General features: G+C 43.3%; 1 protein-coding gene across 4 annotated transcripts; it reads left to right on the top strand.

The window, feature by feature from the left end:
* The first annotated feature begins 372 nt into the window (after nt 1-372).
* On the top strand, nt 373-19,848 carry SLC28A2 (solute carrier family 28 member 2). Of its 4 annotated transcripts, none has more exons than XM_088148475.1 (18): nt 373-394; nt 3,035-3,145; nt 3,225-3,304; nt 4,041-4,138; nt 5,158-5,347; nt 6,729-6,870; nt 7,275-7,388; nt 7,784-7,861; nt 8,774-8,854; nt 9,582-9,662; nt 10,240-10,365; nt 11,304-11,434; nt 11,865-12,033; nt 12,712-12,909; nt 13,401-13,482; nt 13,723-13,821; nt 15,055-15,166; nt 17,274-19,848. In XM_088148475.1, the coding sequence occupies exons 2-18, from the start codon at nt 3,077-3,079 to the stop codon at nt 17,401-17,403; spliced, it is 1,980 nt and encodes a 659-aa protein (XP_088004601.1). In that variant the 5' UTR covers nt 373-394; nt 3,035-3,076; the 3' UTR covers nt 17,404-19,848. The 4 variants fall into 4 exon arrangements, with proteins under 4 accessions (XP_088004601.1, XP_015742965.1, XP_015742964.1 ...); XM_015887479.3 differs by lacking the exon at nt 373-394 and adding an exon at nt 2,387-2,463; XM_015887478.3 differs by lacking the exon at nt 373-394 and adding an exon at nt 2,466-2,518.
* Nucleotides 19,849-20,277: the final 429 nt, after the last annotated feature.

Genomic DNA, 20,277 nt, shown 5'->3' on the forward strand with positions numbered 1-20,277 from the left:
TTAGGTGAGTCCTCTGGAGCTATTTTTTCCCCCTCGCTTTAATGAGTTGAATGGAGCTGCTGGGTTGTACATGAGGGATCCTGTTAGGTGGTTGTCTCCACTGTCCAAGGCTGGTGGTTATGCAGTTGGCACTTACAACATGCAAATAAAATTCCCCAAGGGATTTTGCTGCATTGTGTTCTTCTTCAGTGAATATTGCAAACCGTAAAGGTCATTCTTCTGCTTCTGATTACATGTTCGTATTGTGCCTTATCATTTCGTTGAACGCTCTTTGATGCTTATAGCGAGAAATGAGTAATTTTTGACAAGCCAATGTACAATGTTTGTTTATTCACAGGATTCGGCTCTCATTTGTCAAGCCACAGCCTCCCAGAACACATCATATAAATATTTGGTATGAATACTAATAAAATTATGACTCATCATATAAATAAGAATGGGCACACTTGAGAAGTGGCAGAAAGCTAAAGCTAATCTTAAGGCCTAGGTGGGGAAAAAAAGCTTTTCCTATGGAGCTGCAAAAACAACACGTTTAGCAACTCAGCAACTTCAGTGAATATTGCAAACCATTACTCTAATGGTGTAAACAGCTTCAAAAAGGCTTTTTAGTTGGAACCTGAAAAGCCGATGGATTCTTGTAGGAATGGATACTACTGTGCCAGAAATGTCTGACTTTTCCCACTTTAAAGGAAGAAGAGATGGTTGAATGAGTTGTACCTCCAGTGCCTTGACTTTGGGGAAGGTATGAGAGAGCCATTGAAAGGGGAAGGAAAGAGTGAGTCATCAAGGGGAATTCAAAAAAAATTACACAGATCTGAGATGGACAGAAGAGTGGGACAGAAACTCAAAGTAACCCCACCTTGATTTTGTTTAGTATAAGAGAAGTCAGGGAGAAATTTGAAGATTACCCAATAAACTTCTGTAACTGACAGTGGACTTGAACCTGAATCTCTCCCAATCTTTGTCCAATTCCTTATACACTACAGTATCTCTTTGTTCTGTGCTGAAACAGGGCATCCCAGAGTTTCTGAATGAATTGCCCATTGTTGAAGCTTAATCTTGAGCTTTTCTGTGCTTTATTCTATGCAAACAGGGTTTTTTTGGCCTTCCGATTGTTTTCAAGCTGTCCTAGAGTTGCACTGTTTAATGTGTAACTATTGCCAGAGCTCCACCAGGACTGTTGTTGAACCATCAGCATGTTTTACACTTCCCAGAGTACAAGAGGGCAGGCACCTGTTCTGATGAGCGCACAGTCTAAAATTAATCACAGGAGAGACTATAATGGAAAACAGAGGGAGATCAAGGTAGGAGCAGATGCAGACCATATTCAACAGGGCTTTCTTCCTACAGAGTATTAGAACTGCATCCCTAAGCTTAGGAGCTGCTTAAGTAAATGGATTAATTTATTTATATGATTTATGTAGCCACTCATCTCAAGTGACTTTGAGCAGCTTATAAAATTAAAATAGACAGACCCACTAACCATGATCCCCTGGCACCCAAAGATAAACAGTTGACCCCACTCACCATCAACAGTGACGGAATTCATCTACCCAACTGCCCCAAATGCCTGGGGAAATATTATGAGGATTATGGGGAACTTCAGGGTTTTCAGCCTTTAAGGATGTCCAGGTCAGGAAACAGGCGCTACAAGGACTACTGGAACTCCACTTTGCAATAAAGTGTACAGTATAATAACAGAATCCTGAAAGCCTGCCAAAGGCTACTTCTATTCCCTCTTAGACCAAATAAAGTCAAGGCAGGGTTATTTTGCAATTCTTTCTCATGCTTTCCATTTTCCCAACACTGAATTATCTTATTTTCCTTTAACCACTCCTGTGTACGTTGGTCAAGACGATTTTTGCATTTCTCTGCAAGGGTTGCACCAGAGGCTCTGCCCAAAATATGACTTGAAGAAACTAGAGAGAGCTAAAATGTTGAAATCCATTCTAGCCCTTCTCTGCTGTTGACCCCAACCTGAATGTATCATTGACATTTAATCCTATGTAGTCTTTTCTGTTTTTACCTGCTATGCATTTAAGGAGCCGGGGGTGAGGGGTGTTCCCTTTCCTGTCTGAAACCAGGTGCATTTCATGTCTGAAGGACATCAAAGAACCTGTTTTTCCTCCAGAGGACCACCAGATCTCCAGCAAGCACTCCTGGAGATCTTTCTGCATCCTAGCATGTCCTCACCACCCCCACCCCCCTGTAGCTGTTGGAGAACAGATTTTGGCTGACTGGATTTACTGGTGGGATCTTTCTTCCCAGTTCCCAATAAAAAATGAAGTTCCTACTGGAAATGGGTGGATATAAATAGTGGAATGGCTGAAAAATAATAGAACTCCCAGGTGTGTGAGAACGGGGAGGAGCAGGACTTTTATGGGCTAATAAATCTATCTCCAGGTCTTTGGACTATGCAGTTAATTGATTACTGATTTATGATCCAGTCTTGGGCATAGGCAGGTAAGAAAAAGAAATCTTCTTGGTTCTGGGGGTGAGCTGACAGACTGATTCTGCTGTGAGTTATTTGCCAGGTTGCAAACTAGATATGGGTAGGATTACTGTGAGCATTGGGAAGAGAATTAGACCCACTAAAGAGGGAATGAGGAAGAATTGGTTCCCCTAGATGCTAAGGAGCCAGAGAGCAAAATGTGGTGGTTGGTTTGTGATCTCATGCTACCTGCAGTTGTGAAAGGAAATACAGTGGAAGGAATCAGTGTGGCTTGCTGGTTGACCAGATGGAGAATGAGGGCTGCATTCTGGGGTTTGCAAGGGCCCAACAGATTCATCATCTGGTACACTCAGATGAGCTACGTTAGTGTCATTGTCATTAATTAACTTGCACAGTTTGTCTCCACTACAGACCTTTGGGGACCCTTGACAGTTGCTCTCTATCAGGAACTAGGATTATAGAATCTAAGTACTGGGGGGCGAGGAGGCTGGGAAGAAAAAGGGTGTGAACATGGCTGCTCTGATAACAGGAAGATGCTCTGGGATGCTACTTGTCAAGCTGATAGTGGACCTTGTCTTCCAGGACACACCAGGGTTTGGGTAGCAACTACAGAACCCCAGGACAATGGGCGAAGTCCAGATTTCACCTGAAGTCAATGATATGGGCTTGGCGAACCCCGGATTTGAGCTGACGGTAAGTTTTCTTCCTCTCATTAGCTTTTTGTCCTTTGCACTTTCCCCAAAGATGGTAATGGAGTCTGTGCTTTTGGCAGGAATCAGAGAGAAATGCGAAGGAAGCACCATCTCCTGAGATTTGGGAAGAGAACCATGCACAGGATGGTCGCTTTTGGAGGTACTAAATATGGATTGCCAAGGAAATGTGGGGACATTGTGTCAGCTGGTGATTCATCTGTTGTTTATTACTGTAAGATACTCAAGATTTCCCTTTCTTGGAATTGCTGTTTCACAGATAAGCCCCCGTAGGCTCTTTCATGCAGACCAGATCTGAGATCCTAGTTTGTCTTTTCATCACAACTCTTGCAAGAAAGAAAGAATGGTCATCTCTCAGAAATGTTGCAGAGATAAGATTCCTCCTTTGGATGTCATCTGTTATTATCACTACCATTTACATGCTGCTCCCCTTCCAGAGGCTCTGAGCAGTTCACTGTGTCAATGTAATGAGATTTTAAAAAGAAGAGTCAACTATCAAGCTGATGTGGCCCCATTTGGAGGCAGCCTGATTTTACTCTTCTCTAAAGGTCTTTCTGGAAAGCCATGCTTTAATGACTCTCCAAAAATGTAACAACAATGAGTTGAACCAGATCTCTGGGGGCTAAGCATTACAAAGAGAGGGGGCAGCATTGCTGAGAAGGGCCAATACAGAGTCTTTAAAGATGGGATTCCCTTGGTGGTGAGGCCTTCAGCATCAAATCAGACAGATTCAGCTCAGAGAATGCAGCCACTGAGATATCCAGGCTATCTAATCCAATCATAAAAATTGTATATGGGTCTCAACAAAATTATCTACAAGATCCCTACCAGCTTCAGACATTCTGTAATGTTGATTTTCTTGATTTGCTTCTCTGCAGGATCAAGAATATGGTTCAGCCTTTCTCTAAAGCAAAGAGGTTTTACAAGACTCATTATCAATTATTCCGTAAGATCTTCTTGGGCATCTTATGTGCAGGTAAGACTTCCGCAAAGTCAAACCCACAGAGAGAGGGAACAGCAGGGGGTTCAGTGGTCAGTATTGAAGTGCAGGAACTTATCAGATGGCTTATAACAGACCAAAGAGTGACAATGTTTAGCCTAATAGCCAATGTTTTAAGACTCTGTTGAAATCTTGGGTATAAATTACCGTGAAAGAAGCTCTATGGAGTTCAGTGATTCTTTTCATTGCATAGATTTGTATAACACTGAGCTTGAACCAATAATATTTCGCTAGTGGATATGCAAGCGGCAAATAACATGAAAGAAGAAATAACCTCAGTTAAATTGCTAGCATAAAATTGGAATCCCATCAAAGAAATGGGAATGTGCATAAAGCCTCGAGTTCTTTATCTTTTCCACTCTCTGATTTCCTAAACGTAATCATTTAGAAAACCTTATTTATCTGCTTGATCTCAGTGCTGTGTTCTTTTGTGTTTCTATTCTGCTATACCAAGTGTGGAAGCAAACAGAGATTTCTAATAATAGAGATTTCTTTTCCTGTCTGCCCCATAGCTGGAGCTGGAATATGGGGAAGCATGTTTGAGTAACAGACAAAATGATGGGGGGCCCAGAAGGATCTTATTTATGTCTTCAGACCTAATGCTGGTCACCTCAATTCATGTGAATGCAGCTCCGTATCCTGGTAAAGGTGGGATAATGGATGAGGTTTGAATGCTACATTATCCTGCTTGAGTACAACAGGTTTCAGAGAATAACATATGGATAATGAATGAGAAAAAGGAAACACCAATCCTGTATTGCTACCGGTGGAATGGGTCATATACAGGTAGGTTCAGCTCCAGATGGAACTGGAAGAACATCTCCAGGTATTCCAGCTGATGCTGGAACTTCTGCCCAAAGCCCTTGAGAATGGCACCAGTCAGAATTAACTGTATTGACCAGAAGGACCTAATTTGCTAGGTGTGTCAAGTCAAGGTAGTTTCCAATAACTTGACGCACTGGGCTGTTCAATGCCTTTATGTCTTCTCATTTTAGGCTACCTGGCCTACTTCATTGCTGCTTGTTGGCTAGACTTCCATCGAGCCTTGGCGCTGGTCATTTTAACAGGCCTAGCCATCGTTCTCCTGGCTTATAGTATGGTCAAGAAATGGTGGGGGTCCAAGATTATCCAGATGCTGAGCCCCTGCATGAAATGTTGTCAGAACGCCTGGCCATGGATGAAATGGTAAGGGGCTAACCTGCTGCCCAGATCAGTTTTATGGTCAGTTCATTTGTAAGAAGCCATCATGAGCCAATCTTCACCCTGCCAGTACAGTGAAGAGCTGTCCAGCAGAAGGGAAGTTCCACCCAGACGCATGTGGGTTTCTGTAGATCTGTGGTAGAACTTCTGGGCCCTTTAGAAAGCTTATCTCGAGCATGTTGTGCTACTTCATAATAATAAATGGATTTTAGAGTTTTTAATAGGTTCCTAGTGATCCTTACAGTGATAGTTCATTTCATTTTATTGACATTTATATTCAGCTATAAACACCATGCTCAAGGCAGCTTATACATGTGTAAAACTGTAAAAAAAGGGAGAGGGAAAGAAAGATCAAGGCTTCAGCATCCCTAATCATGGGAATTTCCAGAGAGCTAACTTGCAACTTATCTTCTCTGTCCAGCTATTTAAAGTACAGGAAGGATGATCAGCCACCTCTCCATAACAGATAACAACATCTGGAACCTCGAATCCAGATCAAGGGTAGTAATGGTCCCTTCTGTTCTTCCCTAGTCAGAATTCACTTGAAATACTGTGTCCAGTTCTGGGCATCACTGTTCAAAAGGGATAGTGACAAATTGGAGCAGGTTCAGAGGAAGACTATCCAGATGTGTGGGTGGGGGGGTCTGGAAACCAAGATCTCTGAGAAATGGTTAAAAGATCTGGTTATGATTAGCCTACAGAAGAAATGACTAAGAGAAATTAAGATGGCAGTCATCATATATCTGAAGAGTTGCTGCATAGAAGATGTAGTAGACACTCTCTGTTACCCTAGAGGACAGGACCAAAGCCAAGGGGTTAAAATTACAAGGAAGCAATGTCAAGGTAGACGTTAGAAGGGACGTTCTGACTGAACAAGCTGTCAGCCAGTGGAACAAAGTGACCCGTGAAGTTCGGTTTCACTGGAGGTCTTCAAATAGATTCTAGATTGTCCTTTTCTGACCATTAAGGTGGTAGTTGGATTAGATTATCTTAAAAGACCCCTCTGTGAGTCTATGACCATGGAGGAGTCAACACAATACAATACAGTACAATACAAAGTGGAACAGATAATAAAAGTAATGGAACATAGATATAATGCAACTGATAAAAAAGGCTAAAAAATATAGAATTGTGCCCTAAGATCTTCCGCGAGACAAGCAAAATATAAATATTCTAGTTCAGCAATGAAAAGTGAGGTGGGACAAATGAAGTGTTGCAATCCAGATACCCCAGTAGAACAGGACTTTTCTTATATCCCAACGTATTATCTTTTGGCCCCCTCTCAAGATTCAGAGGCTTATCATGGACATATCAAGTACATATTACCTTGCCCCCCCCCCCGATATAAGAATGATCTATTTTCTAGGGTTTTGTGCGCCATTTTCCTAATTGCTTTGGTCACATGGCTGGTTCTTGACATGTCCCAGAGGAAAGAGCAGCTGGTGTCATTGGGTGGCTTCTGCGTGCTGGTACTATTGCTATTTCTCTTCTCCAAGCATCACATGGCTGTAAGTACCATCATTCTCTTTAGCTGGGAACCTTAAGTCTAATCAAGATTCAGTATAACAAGCTACAGTATGTCTTTCTCTTCTTCTTTCTTCGCCCTACCTCCACTCCCACTACTCACAGCAGAATTTATAAATTCTCCATGATGTTGGCTTAGGTATAGATCATTTGTTCATTGAGGACACCAACTGCTCCTCTGGAACTTGGCTGGATCTGTAGCATTAGAAGAGTTCAGGTGACACTCAGCGCTGATTGATTTTCTAATCATATATTTGACTACCTTTGCCTCCTTGTCCACCAAGTTCTAGAGACTAATGTGGGTTAACACTAAGGCTTTCATCTCTTTGATGCTGGGATCTGCTGTCTCTGTTGCATCTGTATACTCACAAATGTTCCTGGATTGCAGGTATCCTGGAGAGCTGTGTTCTGGGGGCTTGGTCTACAGTTTGTCCTTGGGATCTTCATCATCCGTACTGAACCTGGATTTCAGGCTTTTCAATGGCTTGGCAATCAGATTCAGGTATGGTATAGTAGTGTTGGAAGAGTTTATATCCCATGTTCCACATGCACAAAATCCCAAAATCCCTTCCAGGTAACATGTAACATGATCTTTCAGTTCAGAAAGATCCCCTTTGGATCACTAGCCAAATCAACTATTTGGTTTGGTACAAGGCAACTTCCAGCTTATGATGCCAAGACCTAGTGGGGAAAGAGGACCTAGACAGGTTTTTGAGCAACAGGGACAAAGACTTTGGGTAACTATCATTGAATTTGCACTTAAGCTTTTGTAGATCAAGAAGCTGCTAAAATTATCAGTGATACTCCATGCTGAATCATATACATTTGTGCCATGATTTTAAAAAATGAATATGATTTTATTCCCACATGTTCCTTCTAACATTGTTTCCCTTACAGATATTCCTAAACTACACCCTTGCTGGATCCAGCTTTGTCTTTGGGGAGAAATTAGTCCAAGAATGTTTTGCTTTTCAGGTGAACTTAGATAAAAAATATTCTCTCTCTCCCCCTCCGCCTTTCTGGCCCCAACATTCTCTTGATCTTCTTCTTGAAGGTCTTGAAATACTAAGAGGTTAACGTTCTATGTCATCATTTGGGATGGCAGAAAACATATTCGTGTGGTGGACTCATTCAGACCATTGGCGGCATTTGGCATCAGTTTACCTTTCACTGTTTCATGTTAATGGTCTTATGCTGTGAAGAAAGGGCCATGTGACACAGCTGACATTGCCAACTTCATTCTCTCTAATATTTCTTGATTGCATCATGACATATGATAAGTTGGTATCATGGCCAAGACATATTAGGAAACATGAAGTTGGAAATGGTTTCAGCTGCCTCACCCAGTTCGTCTGTTCTTTATGCTTGGCTGAAAGATCGAGTGGGAAGCCTTAGCTGATCCACTCTGTGTCCTTGCCTCTGTCTACTGCTATCTGCTTCTGTAAGCTAGGGCATAACAGAAGGCACCATGCCCAAAGGCCCCCCAAACTTGATGTGGGCTCTACTGAGCAAGGAACTTGCCTCATTCCCAAATTGGACAGATCAAGTGGTGGTTCCTGGCCATTGTTTTCTGCACAAAAGGTCTATCAATGTGCAGATTTAATTTAGAACATCTGGTCTGTTCATGGTACCCCATGTTTTACTAGGAACCTAAATTTACTCAGATGGGGTTTTTTTCCTATGGTTCAAACTCAACAAGAGCCATATGAGTTCTGTATACAAACTCTACAGCAGAGGGTTCGGAGGTGGGATGTGTGATCCTTTTCTCCAACTGTCCTTCACTATTAATCATATTGGCTAGGATTGAAGGGAGTTGTCATTCAGCAACATCTAGAAAGCTACAGATGCCCTGTGCTAAAGGTGTATATTGTTCCATTCTGTTTCCAGGCACTGCCTATTATTGTCTTCTTCAGCTGTGTGATGTCCATCCTCTACTACTTGAGAGTCATGCAGTTTATAATCCTGAAGGTAAAGCTGAGTTTTAGGATTTCAGGGATAAGCTTCTAACTTTCCTAATGGAGCTGAACAGTATATTGATCACCCATCTACACCATACATCTGACCATTAAGACACCTAGGGCACCCAAAGAGACTAACATTACTACTTCCACTACTAGGGAGCGCTATACAAAGGACACAGCTATTACAGGGAAGGTGATGTGATGCTGTTATGATGAAGTTGGCAGTGCAAAACAAAAGTGTTGCTTTGCCAAGACAATGAGAGTATCAGAGATTGAAGAAGAGAGAGAAACAAGGAAGGTGCCATCACAAAATGCATCAGGGAATGTTTGTTGATGAGAAGACAGCACCATGAGACAGGGCAATGCAGGCAGTGGGTTGAATTCTACGCTGTTTGTGGAACAGAACCTAGGAAGCCACTTCATTCCAAGTCAGACCCACTGCTCCATCTGGGTCATTGTCTAGACTGACTTTCTGGAAGGAACTCTTCAAGAATTCAACTCCTTCAGTCCTACCCAGAGATATCAGACCTTGGACCTAAGTCTTTCTTGAAGACAAAGCATATGCTTGCCCCTGAGCTATTGCCCTGGTAATATGATAAGAATGAGTCATTGCTGCATGATTGGCAAATGTATCAGCAAGAGATTACATCTAGGATATTCTGGACAATGTCTCATAAACTGCCTGATGTGGCAAAAGTGTCCTCCAACTGATAGTCTCCAACTTCTTCTAACAGATGTCCTGGCTCCTGCAAATCACAATGGGCACAGCGGCCACTGAAACTCTGAGCGTGGTGGGGAATATATTTGTGGGGATGGTAAGTGATAAGTGATCTTGACTTCCTCCATGAATGTCCTTGGCCAACTCAACCTTCACTTCTCTGAACGAGGGAGGGAATAAACTTCCATTCTGATTTCTTTCTGTTTTTCATTTTTCAAGGCTATTTTGTTTCTGCATTTGAGAATAGTCTTCTTTATCCCTCCCTCCCTCCCCCTTTTTAGGAAAATTGCTGTGAAAAGGGGTACATACTTCTGGGTGCATTTCTCTGAATACATGCATCTTTGTCTTTTTCTTCAATATAACACTTCTTCATTTAAAGAAACGCAGATTTTAGATCTAACTAACATCTGGATGATGTTTTGATTCTGAAGTGCAAAACTAGGTAAGTTTGCATTCAGATGAATTTCTCTTTCATTCCTAATGTGAAGCAATGACAAATCTAGACTCTTTCCTTCTCAGAGTATATTCCAGAACTAAGCATTTTATTCTACTGGGTTATGTTTATGCATAACATCAAATCATGCTATGTACTTGTTCCCGAGTAAGAGATATTTCCAGAGGCTATAGGCCTCTTGGCAAAACTCTACCATTTGATTTTATCTTTTGCCTTCCAGACAGAAGCACCACTGCTCATCCGTCCCTACCTGGGCGACATGACACGATCAGAAGTCCATGCTGTGATGACTGGTGGTTTTGCTACCATTGCTGGCAGTGTGATGGGTGCATATATTTCATTTGGGGTGAGTCTGCTTCCCCCCCCCCCCCATTCAATCATGTCCGATTCTTGGAGACTGCCTGGACAAGTCCCTGCAGTTTTCTTGTCAAGGTTTTTCAGAAGTGGTTTGCCATTGCCTCCTTCCTAGGGCTGAGAGAAAGTGACTGGCCCAAGGTCACCCAGCTGGCTTTGTGCCTGGGCAGGACTAGAACTCATGGTCTCCCAGTTTCTAGCCTGATGCCTTTGACCACTACACCAAACTGGCTCTCAAAGTCTGCTTTATGAGAAAATAAGTATCAACAGAGTATTCGTCAACTATTCTGTGGTTTTAATTTTGAATTCATGTTTTAATTGTGTAAGCCACCATATGAATAAATATAAAAATGTGGAAGATTAGTGCTTAAAGAGAGCCATTTTCCAGTTTTCCTGAATCAGTCTCCATTAGATGCAGTAACTGTCAATTTACTTTCCTGGACTAGTTTGGCTTGGCTTCTTGATTCATAATTATAAAATTCCTGGATTTTTAACATTCTGTTCTATAGATTTCACCCAATCATCACCGTTTAGGCACAACCAACTTTTCATACTGGTTCGCCATTAAAAAAAGAAAACAAATATCAGTAAAAACACACAACAGAGCAAATGTTTATGAAAGCTAGACAAAACATTTCTGAAAGCGTCTAGACAAAATGCCTATGACAAACGTCTAGACAAATTGCCTATGAAAGCTAGACAAAACCATAGGATGCTAAAAATTCCAGGAAGAAAAAGGTGGTGTTCAGAATATAATGGAATTAATATCAGAGTCAGGAAGACCCTCTGGAAGATTTTCCGGAACCAGGGGCAGGCATCCCAGGGCTTCTGCTTCTAAAGCTCGTTTTCCTCTTCTATGGAGGAATAGAACATCCCCAAGAGATTCAGTCCTAGTCTGCCTTCCGCTCACTGTTTGATCCCCTCCTGCAGATTGATGCCTCGTCTTTGATCGCAGCATCAGTAATGGCGGCACCTTGTGCTTTAGCTATGGCAAAACTTGTCTACCCAGAAGTAGAAGAATCCCAGTTCAAAAGCCAGGAAGGCGTCAAAATTGCCTGCGGGTGAGAGCAGTTAAAATCCATGAGATTCTCATGGCTTGTAGAAGGATCTGGGAAGCAGGTTTCAACGAGAAGTTGGGGACAGTAGAGAATAAGACCCATGTGGCAGGCAGAGCTGGGTGGGGGGAAGATTGTAGAGGCACAAAGGGAGGAAGGTGTGGGCCCAGCTTCCCAATTGTTTTTACCTGCTCCTTCAGGACTGGCAGGAGGGCCATGGTCCAAGGTCCCATCAATTAAAGAATGCCATCTAGCAGGACCTAGGAAATATGCCCTCTCTGTCGTAGTGCCTGCCCTTTGAAACTCCACACCCCCTGGGTGGGATTAGATTGGCCCCAACCCTGCTGGCATTTTTTTCAGCATGCATCTCAGTTGTCTAAGAAGGCATCATCTGGGCCACCTCCCCATTTTCTTCTGTCTTGGTGCATTCCTGCAGGGAGGAGAAGAATATTCTGGAAGCTGCTGGTAACGGTGCCACTGTCTCTGTGGGGCTGGTGGCCAATATTGCAGCCAACCTCATTGCCTTCCTGGCTGTGCTGGAGTTCCTCAACTCTTCCCTCAGTTGGCTAGGAGGCATGGTCAACCTGCCCCAACTCTCCTTCCAGGTATCTCCCGCAAGACACCCAAGTTGGTTATGAGTATGACTGGACAATGAAAACATGTCAAGAGTCACTGTGCGTGAGTTGGGCGGCCATATACATTTTCTAAATAAATAAAAAGTCCAGACGCAATGAAGTGTTGTCTAGCCAAATTATCAGGATGTGATAGGCCCAGCCTGACGAGAACCTTCTCTGATAGAAGGAGGCCACCTTGTGTCTTCAGCTAGTTCTGGGTTCCTACAATCCATGACTATTTGAACATGCTGCCTAGCGCCGATGGAGCTGAGGTTCAAAGGTTTTTGGCAAGTATCAAATAACTTAGCTGTGATTTAAGGTATCTATCAGGCCCAGTTTTCAGCCATCATTTGCTTCAGCAGCTAGCACAAGAGAAATTAATGCAGAAGCTGTCCCCCACACTCACAAAGCACACATCCCAGTCCAGTGGTGTCTAATGGCCAGCACTCATTGCAGTCTGCAACTGTTCTCTAGTATTTCAACTAGATCCTTTCAAACTCAGGAAAGTGGGGGGCTCAGTGGCTGAATGGCAAATGAATGTGTATGTAGGAAACCATGGCAGATGCTCACCATGGGTTGGGTGTCAAAGGATGGCAAGAAACCAACAATGATTAGTTAGCTGAGCACTTTATTTACAATGCTTTAAAAGAATTACGTTCTGGCTTCCAGCTGATCTGCTCATACGTCCTGATGCCTTTAGCCTTCTTGTTAGGGGCGAGCTGGGAAGACGCCTTCCTGGTTGCTGAGTTGCTGGGAATCAAGCTATTTTTAAATGAATTTGTGGCCTACCAGCAATTGTCAATATACAAAAAGAATCGTCTGGCGGGCCTGACTGAGTGGGATGGTTCACACAAGCAGTGGATTTCGGTAAGTACCCTGCTCATAATACTACATGGAAAAGAAAGCCTGTGAAAGAACAGTTCTTTCTCCTCCAAGTCCACCCAGCCTACCTCCTTCTTGATCCGGTAGGGGTGATCTCAGAAACAAAGCCACGGCCATCCTGATTGGTCACGTGGTTACAAGACGTTCAGTTGGAAGGGGGTGGTTGACTTCTTTCCTCAAGACCAGTGTTTCTGAACCTTGGCAACTTGAAGACGTATAGGCTTCAACTCCCAGAACTCCCTAGCCAGCCATGCTTGCTTGCATACCCAGCATATAACCAGCATACCCAGCCTATCCTTGCTTGCATACCCAGCAGCAAGTGTTGAGCAAGGACAACAGCAAGTGCTGAGCAAGGACAACAAGCAGATGCCACGTGGAAGAGGAATAAGTGGGTGGTGGATGTATTCTTTATCACAACACGGTTTACATTCTCTCTCTCTCTCCTCCTCCCTGCCCCCTTCCCCGCCTACCCTTAGCCCAGAGCTGAAACCATTGTAACCTTTGCTCTGTGTGGATTTGCCAATCTGAGCTCCATTGGGATCATGCTGGGTGGCTTGGGTAAGTCAACAAATCAATGAAACCAATGAAAACTCCAGGATGGGAGGACTCTTTTGCTGCCAGTGGTGGGGAAGGAATGGACTGCCCCACAGCTACATTTTATGCTGCTTTAGCATCCCAGCCTCTCCTTTCACAGGCTTGGTTATTCTCAGCTACCAAAAGTGGTTTGGTCCTGAGAAGAGCCTACTAGAAATATCGATATTCATCTGACCCACTTCCATCTTCTTTTTTTACATGAAGCCTCGATGGCACCACAACGCAAGAGTGAATTTTCCAGCATCGTACTACGAGCATTGATCACCGGAGCCTCCGTCTCCCTAATCAATGCATGCATTGCAGGTATTTCTGGGGGGGGGGGCATAACAACTCCCACCAAGGGTTAAAACAAAACTCCTTGAAGTTGAACATCATTCGGGTCACTTGATGGACACACCCATGTAGGGTTCTTAGTGTTTTCTGAGCCCAAGCTCATGTTTTCCTGCAAGTCCTTTTTGTTGCAACAATAGACTGGTGGGTTGGAACTGCAACTTACAGAATTGCCAGCCAACATGCTGGCTGAAAAGTCCAGCAGTTGCTGGTCTGACTCAGCTGGAGAAAGCCAGAAGAAGGGGCGGATGGGGTCTTTTTGCACTGAAGATTGGGACATAATAAGGCACTAGAGGACAAGCAGATGGATAGACCAATAATAAACAAGAGGACAAACAGAATGTAAGGCACTAGATTCCCACATTATAGACAGACTATAATAAGCACTAGAGGACAAGAAGAATCATAGACCAATGGGAAGTAGAAATCAAGCTGTAGATAAGGGCCAGTGTGCTCCATAATACTGGGCAAAATTTCCTGCAGTTTTGCTACTGAGCAGTAGTCATTGCCCCCAAGTGCTAAGCATCCTCACGCAACTGGAATAACTACAAAACAGTGCTTTTCTAACTGGCATGTTCTGTCCTTTGCTTTTCAGTCCTGAATAGATTTGATTATATTTTGTAAAGGGAGTAGCGATCAATCCACCCAGAAAATACATTTTTTGCTGGAGTGGAGGAGGAGGAGAGGATTACTGAGATGTTGCACACAGAAGCTTCTCCAGAGTTGGTGCTACAGACCAAAAACTCCTCTTGCCCTAAAGGAGAGCGAGATAGAAAAGGAATAAAAGAACTATTCGATTGGCTTTTTCAAAACAAACGAATAAAAAACCTTGATGCTATTTCCACCTCTAAGAGAAAAAAATAGGATCAGGGTGTCCACAAGGTGTGGTCACAAAAGTCAAGGAGGCAGCCATGAAAGTGCGATGGAAGCTCCACCTAGTTTTTGTGCGTGTTGTGGAGCCTCCATCACACCTTTGCGGCTGCCTCCTTGACCTTTTTGACCACACCCTGCAGACACCCCTGAATAGGATGTAAAAGAATAAACTTTGCCAAGCACGAGATCAACATTCACCCTTTGATTTAAAACACGGCTAGTTAACACGAATATTTGCAGGCTGTTGGATAGATATTCCTGCTCTAAGTTGGTGGCATCCTCTTTAAGCAAAGGGGTGACTTTTCCCACAGCCTCCACATTTCCTACCAACAGGTATCCTCTTTGTGCCCAGAGACGTGACTGACTGTTTAGACTTCTTTAACAATACCATCATCAACTCTACCAGCTACTCTCTGTATGAATGCTGCCAAAAATTGTTCAGCAGGTGAGCACTCCTCCTATGTGTTGCGTGTGTGAAAATACACAGTGAAAGAAGCTTCATCAAAACCCTGGCCCTTCTCGCTTTGCTTTGACACAACTTTGCACAGAGTAGGGCACACTGACCTTTCTGCCAGCGAGGGAAAAGTAGAAGATGCCAGGGCACCAAATTGCCAGAGATGGACAGGTCAATGCCTCTTCCATAGCTTTACCCTTGATTCTGGCATTTGTAGACACCGAGGGTGATATTCTCTGTTTTTACCTTAATTGCCACGTGGAATGGACTTCATGGCACGGACACTAGGACAAGCTTTTGCTATGGTAGACATGTATCATGGGCTGACTCCTTCTGCATTGGTTTCCAAAGCTGAGCCAAGCTCATCATCAATTTCCAAGATGCCTTGAGATCCCATGTTTGAATACTGTATTCTAGAAATTCTGGGATCAGTGCAGCTCCAGAAATCCCTTGTGTATGTGGCCTTTTATTTCCCTAAAATCCTTTTTTGAAATGACCAAGAGATGGCACCCTTTTGCCTTGGGAAAAAAGCAACAGCTCAGCGATGACTCCTCCACCTACTAGTGGCTTGAACTGTACACCATCTCCATGGCTGGTCATTCAATTCCCACAAAGAAATATTGCATTCTGTTATGTGCTGGGTAGGTTTGCACATCACATGCTTTTTTTAAGAAGTGAGACAATCTGCTTGACAAGCTCTCCCATTTGCTCTGAAGACCTTCCTTCCTTCCTGCTAAAGCTGCTGATGTGCAATCATACATCCAGTGCGTTATTACATTTAATGATTATTACAATTATGGGCATGCGGGTGACTTGAGCCCCTCTAGGCAAGATTTCAGAGAGAGTTGCCAAGTTGAATCGTTGTTTCAAAAACAACCACCCTCAACAGTTTATTCAAGTGGAAGAATGTGTAATTCGTGTAAAAAGCAGTGGAGAAGGTTAAGAGAAGGGCAAGGCACAATCAGGACTGAATAGGAGCAACTGAGGAAGGTGCCTCATACTGTTAAATGATCATAATCCATTTAGAATTGTCTAAGGGTAATTGAAGCTCGTCCTTCTTGTCCTGCCTTGAGTTGCCAACAATTTATTGTGGCAAAGGTTCCTTCACTGGACTATCATCTCCCTGGAAGGCAACAACACAAGGAAAATTGGTGATCCATCCCAGCATGTAGAAGCTCCTGAGCAACCATCCAAGTCAATTGTGATATGGTGCTCAAATGAAATGGTCTTTTTAAAGCTTTCCTATCTGAACACTATGGTTATTATCCTTCAAATATTATTCATGGGCCAAGCTTTGACATCCCTGCTGTATTAATGCCCACCGTAGCCTCCAAAACGAACGTTGAGTCACGCTCACAAAGATGCTCTCCCTGGCAGTGAGACTCACAGCCCCATATGACACATTGTCACAGGATGACTTTATTGCATTTAATCTTGGAAGCAGCACCATACTGTCAGACGCATCTGAGCTTTTCTCTTCAGTTATGAAGTACAGTCACTTGAAATCCTTGAAAATGAATGTTGAAAGTCATAGGATGCTAGGAAAAGGGCATCATAGCCACAATCCTATATTTACCCAGAGGTATGTCCTGTTGAATTCAACATACTTTTGAATCTGCATGCGTAAAATCGCACTGTACAATTATAGTCCAAAATACACTGACATTGGAATAAAACCCCTTAAGCACAGTGGAAACGGCTTCCAGATAGACATGAAGTTATTTGTGCAAAAATGATACTGACATTTAGGGGATGAGTGGCACCTATCATGACAATGTAGATTGCGCAAGTCTCTTTTTCAATGTATTGGTCCCTATTCCAAGATTCCTTCTTTGGAATATGAGGGATTTCCTGATTCCAGAGTACCGAACAATGGTGATCATTCTCAAAGCCTGCCCTGCAGAGCAAATGGCAGGGTCAGTGTCCAGAAAAACCATTCACAATAACTTTATGAGTGAGAGACTGCTAGACCAAGAGTGCAAAATTATCAGACGTCTTTTGCTGAGACAAACATTCTCTATGTCAGCATTATCCATCGAAAATTAGAGGTTGGAGAGCCATCTGAACTGCCTAATCTGTCATCTTTTCTTTTTCACAGCTCCTTACCTAGTTCCACCGGATCACTCTCCTTTACTGGCATTTGGGGGACTGTAGACTCCAACGTTACAGAGATCTATCTCCAGAACTGCTGTGATTACTATAACGCCTCAGTATGTTCCAAGCTTTAACTGATGAGGAATGAGATGGTGAGGCAAGAGAGGGCAATTCACTGGATTCATAGAAGAAGAATAAAGGGAGGGGGGTGTAATTGAAAAAGTTCACAGGAGTGTGTGAGAAAGAAAAAAAGGGGGGAGCAACATCTCACCTTCAAAGGTGAGATGTTGGGTTTTATTAGCCCTGATGAAGAATGCAAAGAGTTCAAAGCTGTACTGTAGTGTATAAACTAGTGTTTCTCAACCTTGGCCACTTTAAGATGAGTGGACTTCAACTCCCAGAATTCCCCAGCCAGCATGAAATGGCTGGCTGGGGAATTCTGGGAGTTGAAGTCCACTCATCGTAAAGTGGGCAAGGTTGAGAAACATTGGTATAAACAATCCATTTTTTTGGTTTGAAGTGCTCCAGGCTGCACACCATGCAAAAATAAAAGCTCCTTTCAGTTGTTTAATTTTGTGACAAGGTTGGAAATGCAAGTTCAAGCACGTGAACCTTCCAACAATGTTGCTCCTGGCAAAGATGGTCTGGGCAAAATTCCTTTTTGCAGTTGGATTAACCAAAAGCATTTATTAAGCCTTCCTTTGATCTCTTTGCATTCATTTCTGTTTGTCCTTCCACTACTGATGTGACTATATGCGGGTCTACTCACAGATAATCCCCACTGAATTTCAATGGGACTTACGCCCAGTACATCTGAGGGTAAACCCCACTAACCTTGGAGTTCCTTCCCAAGTAGTAAAAAAACTCAAAATTGCAGATGGCCAAATTACTCATTGTAAAATAAACCAATGTCCTCATTCATATTTTCCAAGGAAGTATGTTGTCAGGCCTAGGATTACCAAAGTCTTGGAAATCAGCCAGATTTCAGAAGACAAATGCACATACAATACAGAAATTCAGAGAAGATCTCAGCTGCTTCCACGGACAAGTTACATCCTGTTTCACTTTATTCAGCAACTCTTGAACCCCAGAACTAGGTTGTTCATTTTTTTCTTGGAGTCCAGCATTACATAACCTATTCAGTCCCGATTTCTCCCCAAAATCCCCTATTCTTCTAAGCCATTATCATAAAGGAGGGCCTGCAGAATGATTCCTGCATGTGAAGAAGCCTTGAAGACAAGATTTGGCCCTACCACACCCCTATCAAGCTTCAACAGAAGCTCCGGTACATCAAATGAGGTTCTCCATGGTTTGTTGCATGAACCACTGTGGGGAAAGTCCACAATTGGAATCTTGCCCCATTCTTTGGCTTCTGCAACTCAAGCATTAGTATCAAGCAGCAATATTTGTAATGAATTGTTTTCAAATTGAAATGCACGTGAAGAAAACCCTTTAGCAGGACAAACCACTACACACTGATTTTGCCCACCTTGCCCTGCTACTGCATCACATCAGGGTTCCTGTTTGGTTCCTGAAGTGTTCTCCATCTAAAATTATGATGAAGGGGGGACAATGATCTATATTCACAAGTGGTAGCTCTCCACATTGTGATAGATTATACAATTGTCTTTGGTGAAAGAAGAGCTGGTGGGACAACCTACATTCAATAGGTTGTTCCAGGGTCTCCTTTCTCAGTGACTTTTCCATCCTAAGGGTAATTCAATCAAGCCTGGAGAAAAGGCTAGCTATCAGGCAGTGTCATTTGACAGTAGGCAGTGCTTAAAGTCTTGCTGGCCGCAGACAGCTGCTATAGAACCTGCATTTATCACCTAAGGAGAAATTTGGGAAAAAGCAAAATATATAAAGATAGGATGCTGTTCAAGGGAGAGATATTTCTATGTAAAAGGTCTTCCCTAACCCTGTACCCTCTAGATGTGACAGACCTGCACTTCCAGAATTCCCAGACGTTTTGATTCTGGCTAATCCCCACACATCTAGAAGATGTTAGGCTGAGGAAGCTATAGGCAACACACTGTAGCTATGTTCATACAATACACTTGTCAGCTGCAAACTTAGCAACTGCATTCATACATGCTGAACTTGGTTACTGTTAGCCCAGGTCTGGCTTTCTCTTTTGGGGGGAGTTTGGTGTGTGAACCCAGCTTCTTTGGTTAACTTATGGGTCAATTACAATGTGAACCCAGAAAAGAAGATTAATTCGGTAACCCGGTTAAGCATGTTATGCGAATGCAGCCTATCTGTGGTCATTAACAGGTAAGAAACATACGAAACTGCTTTGAATAATTAGCAGCATGTCCCAGAGTCTCTGGTAGCAGTGTTTCCCAGTTCCTGCTCTTTGATCTCTAAACTGGAGATCAACATCGACTGAAAACAGAGCTGTGTGCAAAATATGTGCTCCATCACCTCCATGTAGTACATGGCGTTACTGGATGGAACAGGAAGAACAGTCAGAGCAAAAAGGGTTGAATCTTCTGTTAATCTCAACAGCCCCACCTGATTGACCAAACATCCTCTCAGCTTAGCCATGACACACTTGACAGTTTAATTGTCCCCAAACACAGAGGCAGGAAGATACCACCACACCCATGTCACGGAGTCCCATCAAGGCAGCAGCGTCTCCCTCCAAAGGAGAAGGGAGAAGTCAGCTCTCTACTCCTATGTATTCTTTGGGGTGTGGATGGGAAGAGAGGATTAGGCAAAAGTTACTAATCAAGAGTCTCACTGGGGTTGTGGCCCACACCATCGTGGGAAAAGCAGAGAACGATTGGCCTTTGGTGGGGGACGTGCTGCAGTCAAGGGCATGAGTCCTGTATTACAGCCCAGCAGAGCATAGGTCCACTTGACCACCTGGTGTCCAGCCCCTTTCTTGGACTTCAACCTATTGGGAGCCACAGGACAGGCTCAAGATGAAAAACATGGCCCAAACACAGAGGAGAAACAGAATCACATAGGCACCTAAGCAGGGTGCCAGGTTCCTGCCTCATGTG

Source organism: Python bivittatus, unplaced genomic scaffold, assembly GCF_059951505.1.
Source record: "Python bivittatus isolate LINGU-HERP-01145 unplaced genomic scaffold, Pbiv_v1 ctg000530_np1212, whole genome shotgun sequence".
Classification (NCBI taxonomy): Eukaryota; Metazoa; Chordata; class Lepidosauria; order Squamata; family Pythonidae; genus Python; species Python bivittatus.